At 37.0% G+C, this 14,283-nt stretch overlaps 1 protein-coding gene across 1 annotated transcript; it reads left to right on the top strand.

The window, feature by feature from the left end:
* Positions 1–1,991: 1,991 nt before the first annotated feature.
* On the top strand, positions 1,992–5,981 carry LOC103702651. The gene is made up of 2 exons (XM_008785165.3): positions 1,992–2,014; positions 5,128–5,981. Exons 1-2 carry the CDS (start codon positions 1,992–1,994, stop codon positions 5,768–5,770), a joined length of 666 nt encoding a protein of 221 aa, XP_008783387.2. The 3' UTR covers positions 5,771–5,981.
* The last annotated feature ends 8,302 nt before the right edge of the window (positions 5,982–14,283 follow it).

Here is a 14,283-nt window from a genome sequence, read left to right as displayed (position 1 = left end):
TTTCTAACAGACTGAAACAGAGGCACATGGAAAATTAAACAATAACAATAAATATTTAAATTTTCAAAACACGGCCTAACATCTGTTTTAAGCTCACCTACGAAAGTAACATGGAGCACCACAACAATATATTTGGTTGTGCGCATATGCAAGTCTGGAGTTCTTTAGATTTCCAGTTTATATCATTTGTTTTTGAGGCACATGGAAACATCTTGAACCATTTTGTAGTGATGGTATATGATGTTTGGTAGTCAAAACATATCTTTGAGCAAACAACGTTGAAAACACTAGGTTGGGAAAGGGTGTAGGTAGGACTAGGGGGTATGGATGTTGCATTAGGAGGGGGAGGAGGGAAGTGTGGTGTGAATATAAGCTGCTTATTTGAATGATAGGCCATGCTATTTAGATATCCCCTTGATTTGATTTGATTGTTATAGTAACATATCTTTCAAATTATGTTCGTTAGCTGGTTTAGTTAATTTGCTGTTGCACTTTTCTAGCTAGTTGGTCTGGTAAGATAGGATCAGATAATTTGGTCCTTTCATGTAAGTTTCAAATGAAGCATGTCCCACTGTAATCCTATGTTCAGTAACCTGGACAGGTATTCAATATATCGCTGAAGTGTAGAAGATAAAGAATTGAGGAGAAGATTGGTGGAGAAAGATGTGAAGGTTAGTATGATTTCTTGCATTACACCTTAATGTGCAAAAATGTATCAAAGAATAGAATAAAGAAGAAAAAATTATGAAGAAGATTAGCGAATGATTTGTGGAAAAACATTAGTTAAAGTCGTGAATTAGTGCAAATTAGTTTTCTAAGATCCATGGTGTTAAAACTTGATGATCCAACTCAAAAAATCTTCCGAAATCAGATAGGATATTTCCTGGTTGTTTAATCTCTCATTTGGATCAGTCAAGTTTTTGGAGGATCCGCAGAAGATTTGAGTTAGCCAGTTATGTTCTCTTCCTTTTTATCTTTCAGAAATCATGGTAGAATGACTTCCTAATACAGTTGAAGGGCAGAAGTTAGAGGATTATCATAGACCTGGCCAGGGGAAGAGCCTTACAAAGTTCATGTAGCCTAGGATTTACCAGGTGATGGTGGGCTTTAAGGTGCTAATCTTTCAGACGTCAATACATTTGAATCTGTGCCTCGCCTGCAAGCAGCAGTATAACACTGAACTTTGCTGGTCATAAATGTAGAAACCTTGAGGCTGAATACTAAATTAAATTTGTGAATCAGAACTATCTGAGTATAAAATAACTTGCCTGGTATATTTAGGCTCCTTGATCCTGTATAAGTATCTAAGATTTGCCCGACGAATAACCGATGTTGAACTAAATACATGTTCGCACTAGAAAATCAAAGTACTTCATTTTTGTTATGTGCAGTTTCTAAGCTAAAATATTTTCATGATGTAAATTGTTTGTGGGTTATATATGAAGATCATGAATCATTCTCGAGCATGCACTTATGCTGAGAACCTTAGGCTGGAGGAGGCTGGCAAAAACCATGCGAATACGAAGGTTGAATCAGCAGTAGAGGAAGCAAGGGCTGTGAATATAAGTTGCTCTTCGGGAAGCGTAGGGATTATTAGTACTTTGATTTCTCGCCTCTTTGGACTTTCCCATCATGTAACACGGTCAGTCTATTCGGAGGTCATTTTGTTGGGGTTACCACTTCCTCAGTTCCTTGTATTCAGTTTCATCCAGGCAAGGTGCATCATTAATTTGGCCTCACATTTTGGCGCAAAGTTTGCTTATGTTTAAACTCATCTAGATTTAAAACTTGTACAAATTTATGAATTTTATCACCTCTAAGCATTTTATCTAATGAAGGGGTGGATGGTGGAAAAGGCTGACATGAGGTTTATGTCAAGAATCATTGATGCTGTCATATTAGACCTGTAGATGAAAAATTTATGGAGTAGAGTTCAGGAAATAGAAGATCAAGGATAAGCATTTTATCCAATGAGGAAGAGTAAGGGGTGGATGGTGGAGAAGGCTGACATGAGGTTTATGTCAAGAATCGTTGATGCTGTCATATTAGACCTGTAGATGAAAAATTTATGGAGTAAAGTTCAGGAAATAGAAGATTAAGGAAAAATTACGAAAAGTTTTTGAAGGTAACATAGTTTAGATCTAGAACTTCTATTTAATATAGCATCAGATTGCAAAATTTTTTGCTACTTACATAATTGAAATTTATCAACTTGGCATTATTACTCGACTATGAGATATGGTTTGAAAACCTGCTGATCAAATGAAAAGTGAAGTTTATGAGCAGATGACAGTTTTACACATGTATATATGTATATCCATCCATCCATGTATGTATATATATATATGGCCTTGTGGGATGATTTACTTTTGGCACTTCAAGTCCAGCATTACATTTATCAAAAATTGTATGAACAGCAACTTGGTTGTTCTTGTTCATTAAGTACATAAATGCATAAATATATGCATATACATCTGGAGTAAGTATGTTCTTTATCAGTTCTTCCAAAGATTTCCATATCAATCTCTTTTGGAGATGAGAATACTTGACGCCTAGGTCATGTCTCCAAAGGAAATTTGAGAAGGACCAGGTGCTGGTGGGCTATATGGTCCTTTTTTTCAGGCCATGTCGATGCGTTTGGAACTTCATCTCACCTGAAAATAGTGTAGAAAATTGATCTTAACCTTGAAATATTTCAGATTCAATGCTGAATGTTACCACTGGGACAGAGGAAGATTATCTGATTAAGTGGGGAAAGAGAAAACTTGCCTGTAGATGCTCCATATGTGAAGAACGCCTCAAATGATGATAATGGCAAGCACAACTGCACAAGCAAAATAGTGCATGACTAAGCAATGGAGTTGACGTTGCTGCTACCAAAAAGAATGTCAAGATAAGCAGTTGTCCTTAAGGGTTCATCAGAGAAAGGCGATTGGATATGGCATCTGTCTTTTGGATTAATTGTGATCATGGATGATGTGTTGGGAAGCTGGTGCTCTGTTCTTTAAGATAATGCTTTTCTTTCTGCTGTTGTTGTTACTGTTCTGCTCCATCACAAAGTTTTTTTTTTCAAATAAAACGGTCACTCACGGTAATCTGACGTGAGTACAATTGAGTCAAAATACAAAACGCGGCCGAAAGAAGGGATATAACATTAACCCATGTCCATGAGACCTCTCCGGAGTGATGGGCAATAAAGGATGCTATCCAGTCAGCCGCCCTGTCTGTCTCTGCTGCTGCTGTTACTCTTCTGCTCCATCAAAAAGTTCATGATGTTGGATGGGGGCTGCTAGTTTATTCTTGAATTGTGTCCTGAAGACCAAGTTAATAAATCAGCTATTGATTGGTTCCATGTCCTTAATGTATGTATACTTTTCAAATGAAGATAATAAAATTTCTTTTGTGTCATGGACCAGGACAACTTCCTAGTAATTTCTTTTGTGTCATGGACTAGGACAACTTCTTGACCATTCATAGGGATCATACTTGGTGTCAGCAAGGTATCCGGAGAGTGATGGGGCATTAAACCTGAACAAATTTAAAAGCTTATAAAGGCATCAAACTCAAAGCATCTTGAAGGCCAAAAGATTGAACCTAACTTTACCAAAGATCGAATAATAAGTATGCAATCTTGCCCCCTTTTTTTAAAAAAAAAAACTTTTTTTTTCTTTTGTGTCCCTTTTTGGTTTTTCAATCAGAAAGCTTACGGCATCACAATCCACAACTGTTTGTTTCTTTTAAAAGACCAACTAATGCTTGTACATTCATTTTTACAATGTTTATTATAATTTCATTTGTTATTTGTTAGTAATCATAAACAAAAAATGCATCAAGAAATCGGAGAGAATGTCATGTCATGTGAAATATTATTGATGTATGTTTGATATGGACTCACTAGAAAATCAAGGAAATGGAACAATATCATTAACTAATTAGCAAAATGAATTAAGCGTCGCGCCTTCTGTATGAATTGTTGGATTGCCAGTGGACTGGCTATACAGATAAAAAAGCAAGGGCATTTCTTCAAATTAATAGTCTAAATGGATGGTAGTGACATCAGATCTTGATGCTGCTAGAAGAAGATCAAATAAATACTAAATAGAGTTTAGTAGGGAAAAATCTTTAAGGAATCAAATTACTTTCAAATGTTGATGACAAAGTTTGTCTTTACTATGCACCAATGGATTTGTTTGAGCCCATAAATGATTGCATGATAAATGGAGCAAGTTCTTTATGATTCCCCTTTCCAGATTTCAGTTTCATGTTCTTTATAATACCAATATCCACCATGTGGAGTGATCTTCAATGCCCCTCGGCATTAATGCTTGGCAAATGATATCAACTTATCCACGCTCGAATCTCCATTGATGAGGATACGTCAATGGAGCTACTTATGTTTCTGACCTCATTAAATGAGAGCTTCCAAATGTTTCATACTAGGTGGAAAGAAGGAAATCTCTCGCACTCCACTCCCTTATCCCTCTGTCACCCACCCAAAATTGTAATGCCATGGTAGTGACCTTCACTCGACAAAAGCAGAGTAGCATGAAAAAGAAGCCATGCGTGAAGGCTGATGACGTTACCATGCACACTAAACTCTCTCCAAGTGTGAGCAAATTTTCATTAGAATGATGGGGGATTTATCGAAATATTTGCAAACTTGCATGCTTGTGTAGCCATTTAAATATGCCTCACTCCTTGTTCAAACTATATCAACCATAAATTTCTTTTTCTCTTGCTAACTCATAAGTCACAAGATCCTATCTACTTTGTTTCATTAGCTTTGATTTATGGACCTGACACGACCAAGATGGACAAATTAGTAAATGGTCCGAACCAGTTTAACAGCGGCTTAAAAGTCCGTCCAACTCGTCCACGTCACTCTCCTTCCCTCCTCGCGCACCCCACGCCGGGCAACCCAACTGTCCTTTTTCGCCATGTATACACCCAAGCCACACGCTTCATGATTCGTGCCTACCAACAGATCCTCCTTGTCCTCGTACATCAAACGGCCAAAATAGGACAAGCATGTTAAGCAAAGACTTCCTCAGGCGCACTGGAACAAAAGCCACTTTCCAAAGCCGTTTCGTCCGCAAAGTGATCCATTTCTCGTCTTCTACTCCCAAGCTCTACTCTCTTTCGTTCTCTCTCTCCCCAGGCTCAAAGAGATGAAGGAGTTGGAATCTCCGCTCTCCGCCTCGCCGGATCTCGGCGATGGATCTCCGGCCGGGGACCTTCGGCTTCCCCGGCGGAGCCGATCCTTCCGCTCCACCGCCGACTGCCCACGCTCCACCTCCCGCCTCTCTTCCTCCGCCGTGCCCTTCTCCTGGGAGCAGCGCCCTGGGATCCCCAAAATCCCCGGCAACCCCAAGTCCCGTCCTACCGATCCCATCCTCCCACTCCCTCCCCCCTCCGATCCTCCTCCTCCTCCTCCTCCGAGAGCTTCCAGAAGAAGCGATCCGACGCCCGGCCCGCTGCCGACCCATTCGTCGCGGCCCTCGCGGAGTGCGCCAAGGAGCCCTCGCCGCCGTCCGATGGAGCGGCCGAGATGGGGATGGAGAAGCTCTGGCGGCGGGGCGGAAAGGTCACGGACCTGCGGCGGGGAGCTGCGGCGGCGGTCTGGTCGATATCCGACCGGTTCAGGATCTTCGGCTTGGTCGGGTGGTGCAAGAGTGGGAGGTGCTCCGTCGCCGACTCCACGGTTTGCGTCCCCCGGTCCAGCCTCCGGAACTGCAACGCCTACGGGCGCTTGAACCGCCGGGCCGCCTGACCTCGCTGCCCGGTCCAAGGAAAGGTTCCATACTGAATACTATACAATAAATCTAGGTAATGGATAAATCTGTTTACGTCTGTGAGAATAATGATGGTTATTTGCTTTTTTTTTTAACTTCCGTATAATTAAAATAAATTAAGTTGGACACGAGGACTGAGTTGGCCCTCTACAATTGGCAATGGGGAATTATGAAGTGGGATTGGAATCATTAGATGGCTATTATAATTAAGTTGGCTTTATTTTCTTCATTTTGTTGGTAAAGTTATCACCCCTTACGTCCACTCCCAAGCCGATCCATAAGCTAGCAACACTTGAGAGCGAGGGAGAGTGAGATCAATTTAGTGTGCCTTTGGTTCATGATTAAAATCAAAATTGGAATGAATTAAATAGAAATCAGAACGATTGTAATTTTTGATGTATTTGGTTCGTAATTGAAATTATAATAGTAATCGAATTTGAATATTGCACGTAGGGATCGAATTTTGAATGATTGGGATATTCTGATTCTCCTCTGAAATCTTTTTCAAGTGAATGGCTGAAACAGAAGTCATAATCCATCCAGCTTGTTTGTAAGATGACAGGTATGCATACTTCTAGTACAGGAGGCTATCCCCGTGGAGCTTGATCATGGATAGAACATGACAGCTTTAAGATCAGTTTGCATGCAGTAGCATGGTCTGTGAGGTGGCATTTTCCGGCCGCATGCATGGTCGGTGAGGTTTGGTGGGGGTGGGTCCAATGTACTTTTGTTTGGACTCGTGCAATGAAACAGTTAAAATCATGGAAATCACAAGGAATAAATTACAACGTGGAGAGAGAAAAATATACAATAGATGAAGTGAGAGTCAAAGGTAAGGTTTACGTCCAATGACATATGGAGAACGTGTCAATGCCGACTTCAAACACATCAACACTACAAAGGTATTTATCTCAAGTTCATTTGCCACAATACGGCTATCATATTACGATTTTACTTCAGTCAGTCACTAGCTCCACCTTCAGCATCCCCCTCCTTGCGGTTAAGGTAACGACTTCGGATATGGCCTGCTCCCATAGTGCGACAGGCTATAGGTACAAGATCTGAGAACGAATTTATAGCCATATGGGTGATTCCGACTTCATCCAGACAAGTTGCAGCTTGGAAGATATATATTGTTGCAGTCCTAGTGCGATACATCATGAAGTGTGATATGCCTTAGAATCGGCTATAGTCGATATGGACGACTGATCAAGCCATCAATCAAGACCTGCCATATGGCAAGCCTAAGAAGCAAGACCTGCCATATGGCAAGCCTAAGAAGCAACAGATAGCTCTTTGAATTTCAAAATCTTCTCATAGCTTACGGCATCTCGGCCACAATCATAAGTGGTTTTCCAAACCACACCTACAAGATATATGCATGCAAAACGACTATGGCCCTGTTTGGGGGAGCTTTTGGAGGGCCAGAAAGCACTTTCTGGCCTTCCAAAAGTACTTTTAGATGAAAAACTGTGTTTGATAAATTTTTCAAAAAGCTGTTTCAGCTTTTGCGGGAAGCTGAAAACAGCTTTTGGGAGGAAGCTCCAATTTGAAGCTTTTGGGAGGAAGCTGTTTCAGCTTTTTCGGAAAGCTGTATTTTTGACAAAAATGCCCATATTAAAATATAATAATTACATAGCTTGTCCCTTTATAAACCTAAAAATGTGCTTGAGCCAAGAACCCTAGCCGTCAGACTCCTTTCCGTAAGAAAATGTATTTTTCTTTTCAATTTTTATATGCATATCTTGAACCACATTTTATCACCTAGCTAGAAAAAATGTTAGAGAGATAAATGATCATTCGAAGGATGAAAAATTAATTTACATTAATATTTTATACCTTTATTTTTGTATTATACTATAAATATAATATCATATTATATTATATCATAATATAATAATATATTATGTTAAATAATTTAATATTATGTTATATTATGGAAAATTAATTTATACTAATAATTATAATATTTTATACCTTTATTATTGTATTATACTATAAATATTATATTATATTACATTACATTATAATACATTAATATGTTATTTTAAATAATTTAATATTATGTTATATTATGGAAAATTAATTTATACTAGTAATTATAATATTTTATACATTTATTATTGTATTATACTATAAATATTATATTATATTACATTACATTATAATACATTAATATGTTATTTTAAATAATTTAATATTATGTTATATTATGAGAAATTAATTTATACTAATAATTATAATATTTTATACTTTTATTATTGTATTATACTATAAATATAATATATATTATATTATATCATAATATATTAATATGTTATGTTAAATAATTTAATATTATGTTATATTACCAAATATTAATTTACTCTAATAATTATATTACTATTATGCTATATTAACATAATATTATTTTATATTACAATAATATTATACTATATCGTATATTTATGTATTAATTTATGTTATGTTTTATTATGTTCTGTTGTATAATACTATGCAATGTCCTTTATGGTAATTTTGTCATACGAAAGTACTTTCTCAGTTTGTTTACCAAACACAAAACAAAGTACCACAGCACTTTACGAATGTAGTTACCAAACAGCAAACAGCTTTTTATAACAGCTCTACTTCAGACAGCTCTACTTCCAACAGCTCTACTGCCAATGGCTCCCCAAACAGGGCCTATATGTGATCCTCGGAACGTATGATGGCCTAAAAAAAAAGTGACTGAGTACCCACGTGACGTGGACCTTCGTTTATGCTAGAGAGACATTTCGAATAAATTCTCTGAAGTTCTGACAGACCATCGTGTTGTTGCTGTTCAAACTTTCACTGTCCTCCCAGTGTCGTTCTGACTCAGCGCTTGGCGCCGCAATCAGACTGATTCTAAGCGGTAACAGAGCTGCTGCTGCTGTTGCTGGCTATTTGTGATGCGGCATGAAGTATCACTGAGGTGGCTTTTGCATACGTATCACTGAGTCACCGAACTAAAGTTATAACTATCCATTATTATATGGGCCCGTTTAAGAGTACCATGAGGCTTCTCTGATATATTTATGTTTTTAATTATTCATAAAAATTGATGATTAGTCCTTGCATGCACATATATATTCTAATGGAACATCGTTGTGCTTTTGATAGTGAAGACTGTTTGATTGATATGGCCCATTTTTTGTTAGAGTAGCTAACAGTTCCAGTAATTCAGTTTCTACCTCATCGTTTTTAGAGATAAGAAAAGAGATCCGCCAAAATTTTATCTAGGTTGCAATACCAGGGATGCGTACCATCCAAGTTGGAATTTAGAACTTCTGATTAGTAAGCAGAGAGGTATGACTACTGGGACAAATCTAAATTTATAATATTTTAATATGAGACTTAATCATTTTTTTGCACAAAAATAATAACTAAAAAATAAAGTGAATTTCTTTCAGAAAATTTAAATTGCATGTCGCTTGTCTAACCATTACTTTATGAGATATCAGATATCTATATTAAGTTAGTAATGTGCTAGGATTATATACTATTTATTTTTCTTTTTTTTTGGTTAAATCTGGTTTGTTCTCCGTCAAATGGGGTTTTCCATGCCTCTAATTTAAGCATGATGGTCTTGGCTCACATGTGAGAATTTTCATGCAAAATAGAGCAGCAAAGGATCTTAATGGCCAATCTTTTTGGTCAAAGAAAATGCAATCATAAAGACTTTACAAGTCAATTTGGTCTGTAATTGTACATCCAACAATGCTCAACCAGTTCCTATTTTGAAGTTCTAATTATACTAGTTTTAGGGTACAATTAATTGACCAAACAACCTACTTTGTCTTTGGTTTTAGTGTACAATTAATTGACCAAACAACCTACTTTGTCTTTGGTTTTTAGAGTTAGCTATGTTAGTCTAATAGGGGGAGCAGTCAATCAATAAATAAAAGAAGTTAGTGTCGGTGCTTTTAAATTTGGATTTTTTGCATGTACATCCTTCTAAATATCGAATTTTGCATAAATACCCTTCCAAAATTGATATTTGTATGTATACCTTCGTAAAACTCTATTATTGTACAAATTTCCGTAATATAACGGTTGTTCTAATGGTATTAAGAAAAATCATATTTATATTAATTAAAAATAAATAAAATTTTAAAATTACTATTGTCCCTGTTTTCTTCTCCTGCTAGCGGGATTGTGATCTATTTACTTGTCTACCCATTAAGGGTATTTTAGTCATTTTAATTTGAAACCGTTAATTTCTTAACATCGTTAGATAACATAGATACATATGCAAAAATAAAAATAAAAAAGAATAGAATGGCAAAACAAGTGTTTTACGAGGGTATACATGCAAATATAAATTTTGGAAGAGTATTCATGCAAAATTCGATATTTAGGAGGGTATTCATGCAAAAAACTCTTTAAATTTTTGGTACTTATGTATGTCTTTGAAAAATTTATGCAAAAATATAATTCTTTGTGATACAAATTGTGTGTTAAATTTTTTAAAGGTAGTAATGCAAAAATCGTTAGCTAAAAATCTGATGGGAGAGTATTATTACAAAAAGTAAGATGGTTGGAGAGGTGTATATAGATATATATAGTGATTCCTTAGGAATAAATATGCAATAAACTATATTTACAAGTTTATATATGTAGTTTTCTTTTCTTTTTTTATGAAGATTTTTTCTGAAAGTTCTACTAGGGATGGAAGGAGTAAACATAGGTTTTGACTATTTTTTTAAAAAAAATATAAAACACCCAAATAATAATAGTATTAACAGATGGCTTTCTTTCTCTTTTCTTCTCTACTTTCTCTATTTTTTAATTATTTATTTTTTTCTCTATTCTTATTTATATTTCTTATTTTTTTGTATTTTGAGGGGGATTCTTGGTGCAATAGTAAGATTGCTATATTTGACTTGGAATATCATGAGTTTGAAATACGAAAATAATTTTATTGTAGAAAGGGTAAGATTTATTATATCTGTCCCTCGGCGGACCTTGCCTTTTTTATTTTACTTGTTTTCTTCCACTAGAGTTTTTTTAGCTACTATTAATATTTTTTTAGTAAAATCCAACAGATTTACCACTTTTTATATATCTAATAGAAGATCTTGATCAATTTTGCGAGTGCTCTTCACAATGGAGCAAAAGTAGACAAAGACCACTATGTAATTCAAAATTAATTTTTATCCAATTTGAACCATGATTGGAATTGTGCAGTCATGTGTAGGTGCTGAATATCTACAAAGCTATATTAATGTGAAGGAACCAAAGGTACCAAATATGGTCTTCCCTTTTAGGGTGACAAGATAAGCTAGAGAGATGGAAGGGAAGAGGAGAATGTGAGATGTGAAGGCAAGACCTAATTCCTGCACGATGAACAAAAGACCTCGAGTTTTTTTTTTCCTTCAACATCCTGTGGGGACTAGGTTCCGTAATTGCTTTGCATCTTTCTCAGTCTCTCTTCCTTCTCCAGATCTTCTTCTTCCTCGCTTGCTCTCCCTTTTTTTCCTCCAACCTCATTGCTGAGTTCTACTAAAGCTACTTAATGGGCGCTAAAGCTACTTCCCCTATCATAATATCAATTTGTAGGCTATCCGCTAGTTGTCAATGGATACTCTCCATTTGAATTGGCAGTTCATAGTAAAGATTGCACTTTAATTTGTTGTAATATATACTCTTTGTTTTAGCTCTTTCTAAGTATAGTGTAGAGTAAGAGAATTACAAAGGGCATGCATCTGCTGCAGAAATAATTTACTTAATTGGAAAGGATCCAAATTAATCCTATCTTCATATTTCACACCCCATGGCGCTCTTCACAAGCTAGTTGTTCACAAAATAAATATAACCGTTAAGTACATACAAATAGTACTGCCAGTATGGTCTCTTTAAAATTTTGTACTAAGTTGCATGCACGACTACTTCCCATTATCGAGTCATTTTCTACATCTAGACCGGATGACTTGATGAGAGACCACAACTAAATGCCATCAAAACTCAGGTCCTTTTGTTTAATTCTAATTATTAAGACTTGCAATGTCATTTTTTAAGAACTAATCTTCCTAAGTACATGCACACGTAGACACATACACACACACACACACACACACACACACAAAAAAAAAGAGAATGACTTCGTGCTCAATAATGAAACCTTCTAAAATGATATGGAACTGAAAGTAAGAATAATAAGTGACTTGACGTTTTTGTGTAAATAGAGTGCTGCTGTAGAAAGAGATAGAAAGGGTCTCTTCAAGGTTGCTGGAAAGAGTTCGGATCTTCGTGATCAGTTTTAGACATAACTAGGTGGGATGATTATTTATCTACCGTTGTTCGATCAGACATCATCAATAGACAGGATCAACCTTGATGGACGGTAACGATGGCACCCACTACAAGTACGCGTTTTCTTAGAAACAATCCAACCTTCGAAGGATTAATACAACTTGAACACAGCACCAATGCAGAACATCATGGCTACAAAGTTCCTAATGAATACTATATTGACAAATCAAATATTTGCATGTAAACAAGAAAAGTAAGCATAAAATACTTACCTCACTTGACGGCGAGGTCGACGGCGGCGGAGTAGCTAGGGCTCGGGATGGAGGTGAGATGTCGGCGCGCAGCTAGGGTTTCGTTGCCAAAAACAAAGAGGGGGCCGGGCGAGCGTTAAAAATAAGAAGAAAACAAGGAGGAGGAGGAGGAGGAGGCTTACCTCAGACGACGACGAGGTCGACGGCGGCAGAGAAGCGAGATCTTCGATCGCCGAACGGGGCTAGGGATGGAGGTGAGATCAGTTTGATGTCGGCGCGCAGCTAGGGTATCGACTGAGAGAGTATGAGGAGAGGGGGCCAAGCGAGCGTTAAAAACAAGAACAAAACAAAAAGGAGGAGGAGGAGGAGGAGGCTTACCTCAGACGGAGCGAGGTCGATGGCAGCGGGGAAGCTAGGGCTCGTGATGAAGGTGAGAACTGAGAAGCCGGCAGCGGGGAAGCTAGGGCATCGACCGATAGAAAATGAGGAGAGGGGGCCGGGCGAGCGGTTGGGGGGTTTAATGTTTTCTAACGATGCTGTTAAGCGTTGTCGTTTCTTAATGTTTTAACGATGCTTTAGAGCGTCGTCGTTTTTGGAGATTTACTGATGCCAGGTAAAAGCATCGGCAAAGATTGGCGCTGGGCCAAACTTTTTCGTTGCTTTCCCTTAGTGTCGGAAAAACAAAATCGGCAAAACTCATAATTGTTGTAGTGTTCCATAGTTCCACCAACCTCGCCGAGTATATGACTTGACTACTTACATCCTGGGGGTTTCTCATGGTCTTGGGAGCTATTCCTTTTGAAGCGAGAGCCAGCTTAGGTGGAAGGCCGAACATGGGGCTTTGGACATCGTGTACTTCAACTTGTTGCGGGTGAGGTTTTAACGTTCCAAGGAGTTTTGAGGAAGTGTAGATATTTGTGCTGGATCACCTCTTTTGTAGCGGAGCACCTTATAGAGTACAATGTCAGTTATTCTGACTGCACTTTAAGATATTTTATTCTCTAATTTTGTTAGACATATTTGCACCAAAATTGTATGTCCTGTCCACCTTATTGGAAAAAAAAATAATGAATTTATCTATAGTGTGAAAGAAGGTTTCTCATCCTTCATGCAAATCCCCCCATTGGATGACACATAGAGCTATCCAAATCTATCATTCATCTGCCTGTATGGATCTCAAAGCAACCTATGAATGATCCAACGGTGGATTTGCACGAAATTTTCTTTCCCGCCAAAATTACAACTTGTTTTTTTTTTTTTGAGAATGCCTTGCGATGTTTTCTTGCCTCAACACAATAAATGCTAGAAATTTGGGGCAACAAAAATTGGTCAGATTCAAGAACTAGGATTGTGTTCGAGTTCAAGATTCTTTAGTCGTCCGAGGTGCGGATAAATTTTTTCTTAACTTAAATTTTAATTGTCTAATATGGATTAAAAAAGTTTCGATATCGCTCAACTCGTGTGAAAAGATTACTTTTTTGAATTATAATATTTTAGATTAGTCGGAGTCCTGGTCAAGATTTTCTTATTTTTCAGTAATTAAACTTCTTGCAATACTATTTAATTTATTTTGTTAATGGACAGCCAGTAATTGCAAAAATTTAAATCAAAACTAGACAAATTAGATTTGATAAATAAACAATCGACCCTGCAATATAGATTAGGCTAGAGATCAAATAAATCACATCTAGTCATAACTATTGATATGTGGTTTCAATGAGTTGAGCGGTATTGATTGGGTTAGATATAGGTTGAGAGTTTTCATATAGCTGTCCGAATTTGACCTCACTAAAGTCTGACCCAATCTAGTTGCATTTAATTTTGCTATTACCTTAAAATTTAGATAGAATCCAAGTATCATGTGTATAACAAATCATCTAATTACAGTAATCCATTGAAACCATTTGATTACAGCCATCCCCTAAGAACTTCCAAAAGATTTTTTTTTTTTCTTTGATGAAACTTGA

The sequence above is a fragment of the Phoenix dactylifera genome, unplaced genomic scaffold, assembly GCF_009389715.1.
Source record: "Phoenix dactylifera cultivar Barhee BC4 unplaced genomic scaffold, palm_55x_up_171113_PBpolish2nd_filt_p 000528F, whole genome shotgun sequence".
Lineage (NCBI taxonomy): Eukaryota > Viridiplantae > Streptophyta > Magnoliopsida > Arecales > Arecaceae > Phoenix > Phoenix dactylifera.
The sequence above is the reverse complement of the archived record's forward strand: the minus strand, read 5'-3'. Positions and strand labels throughout refer to the sequence as shown.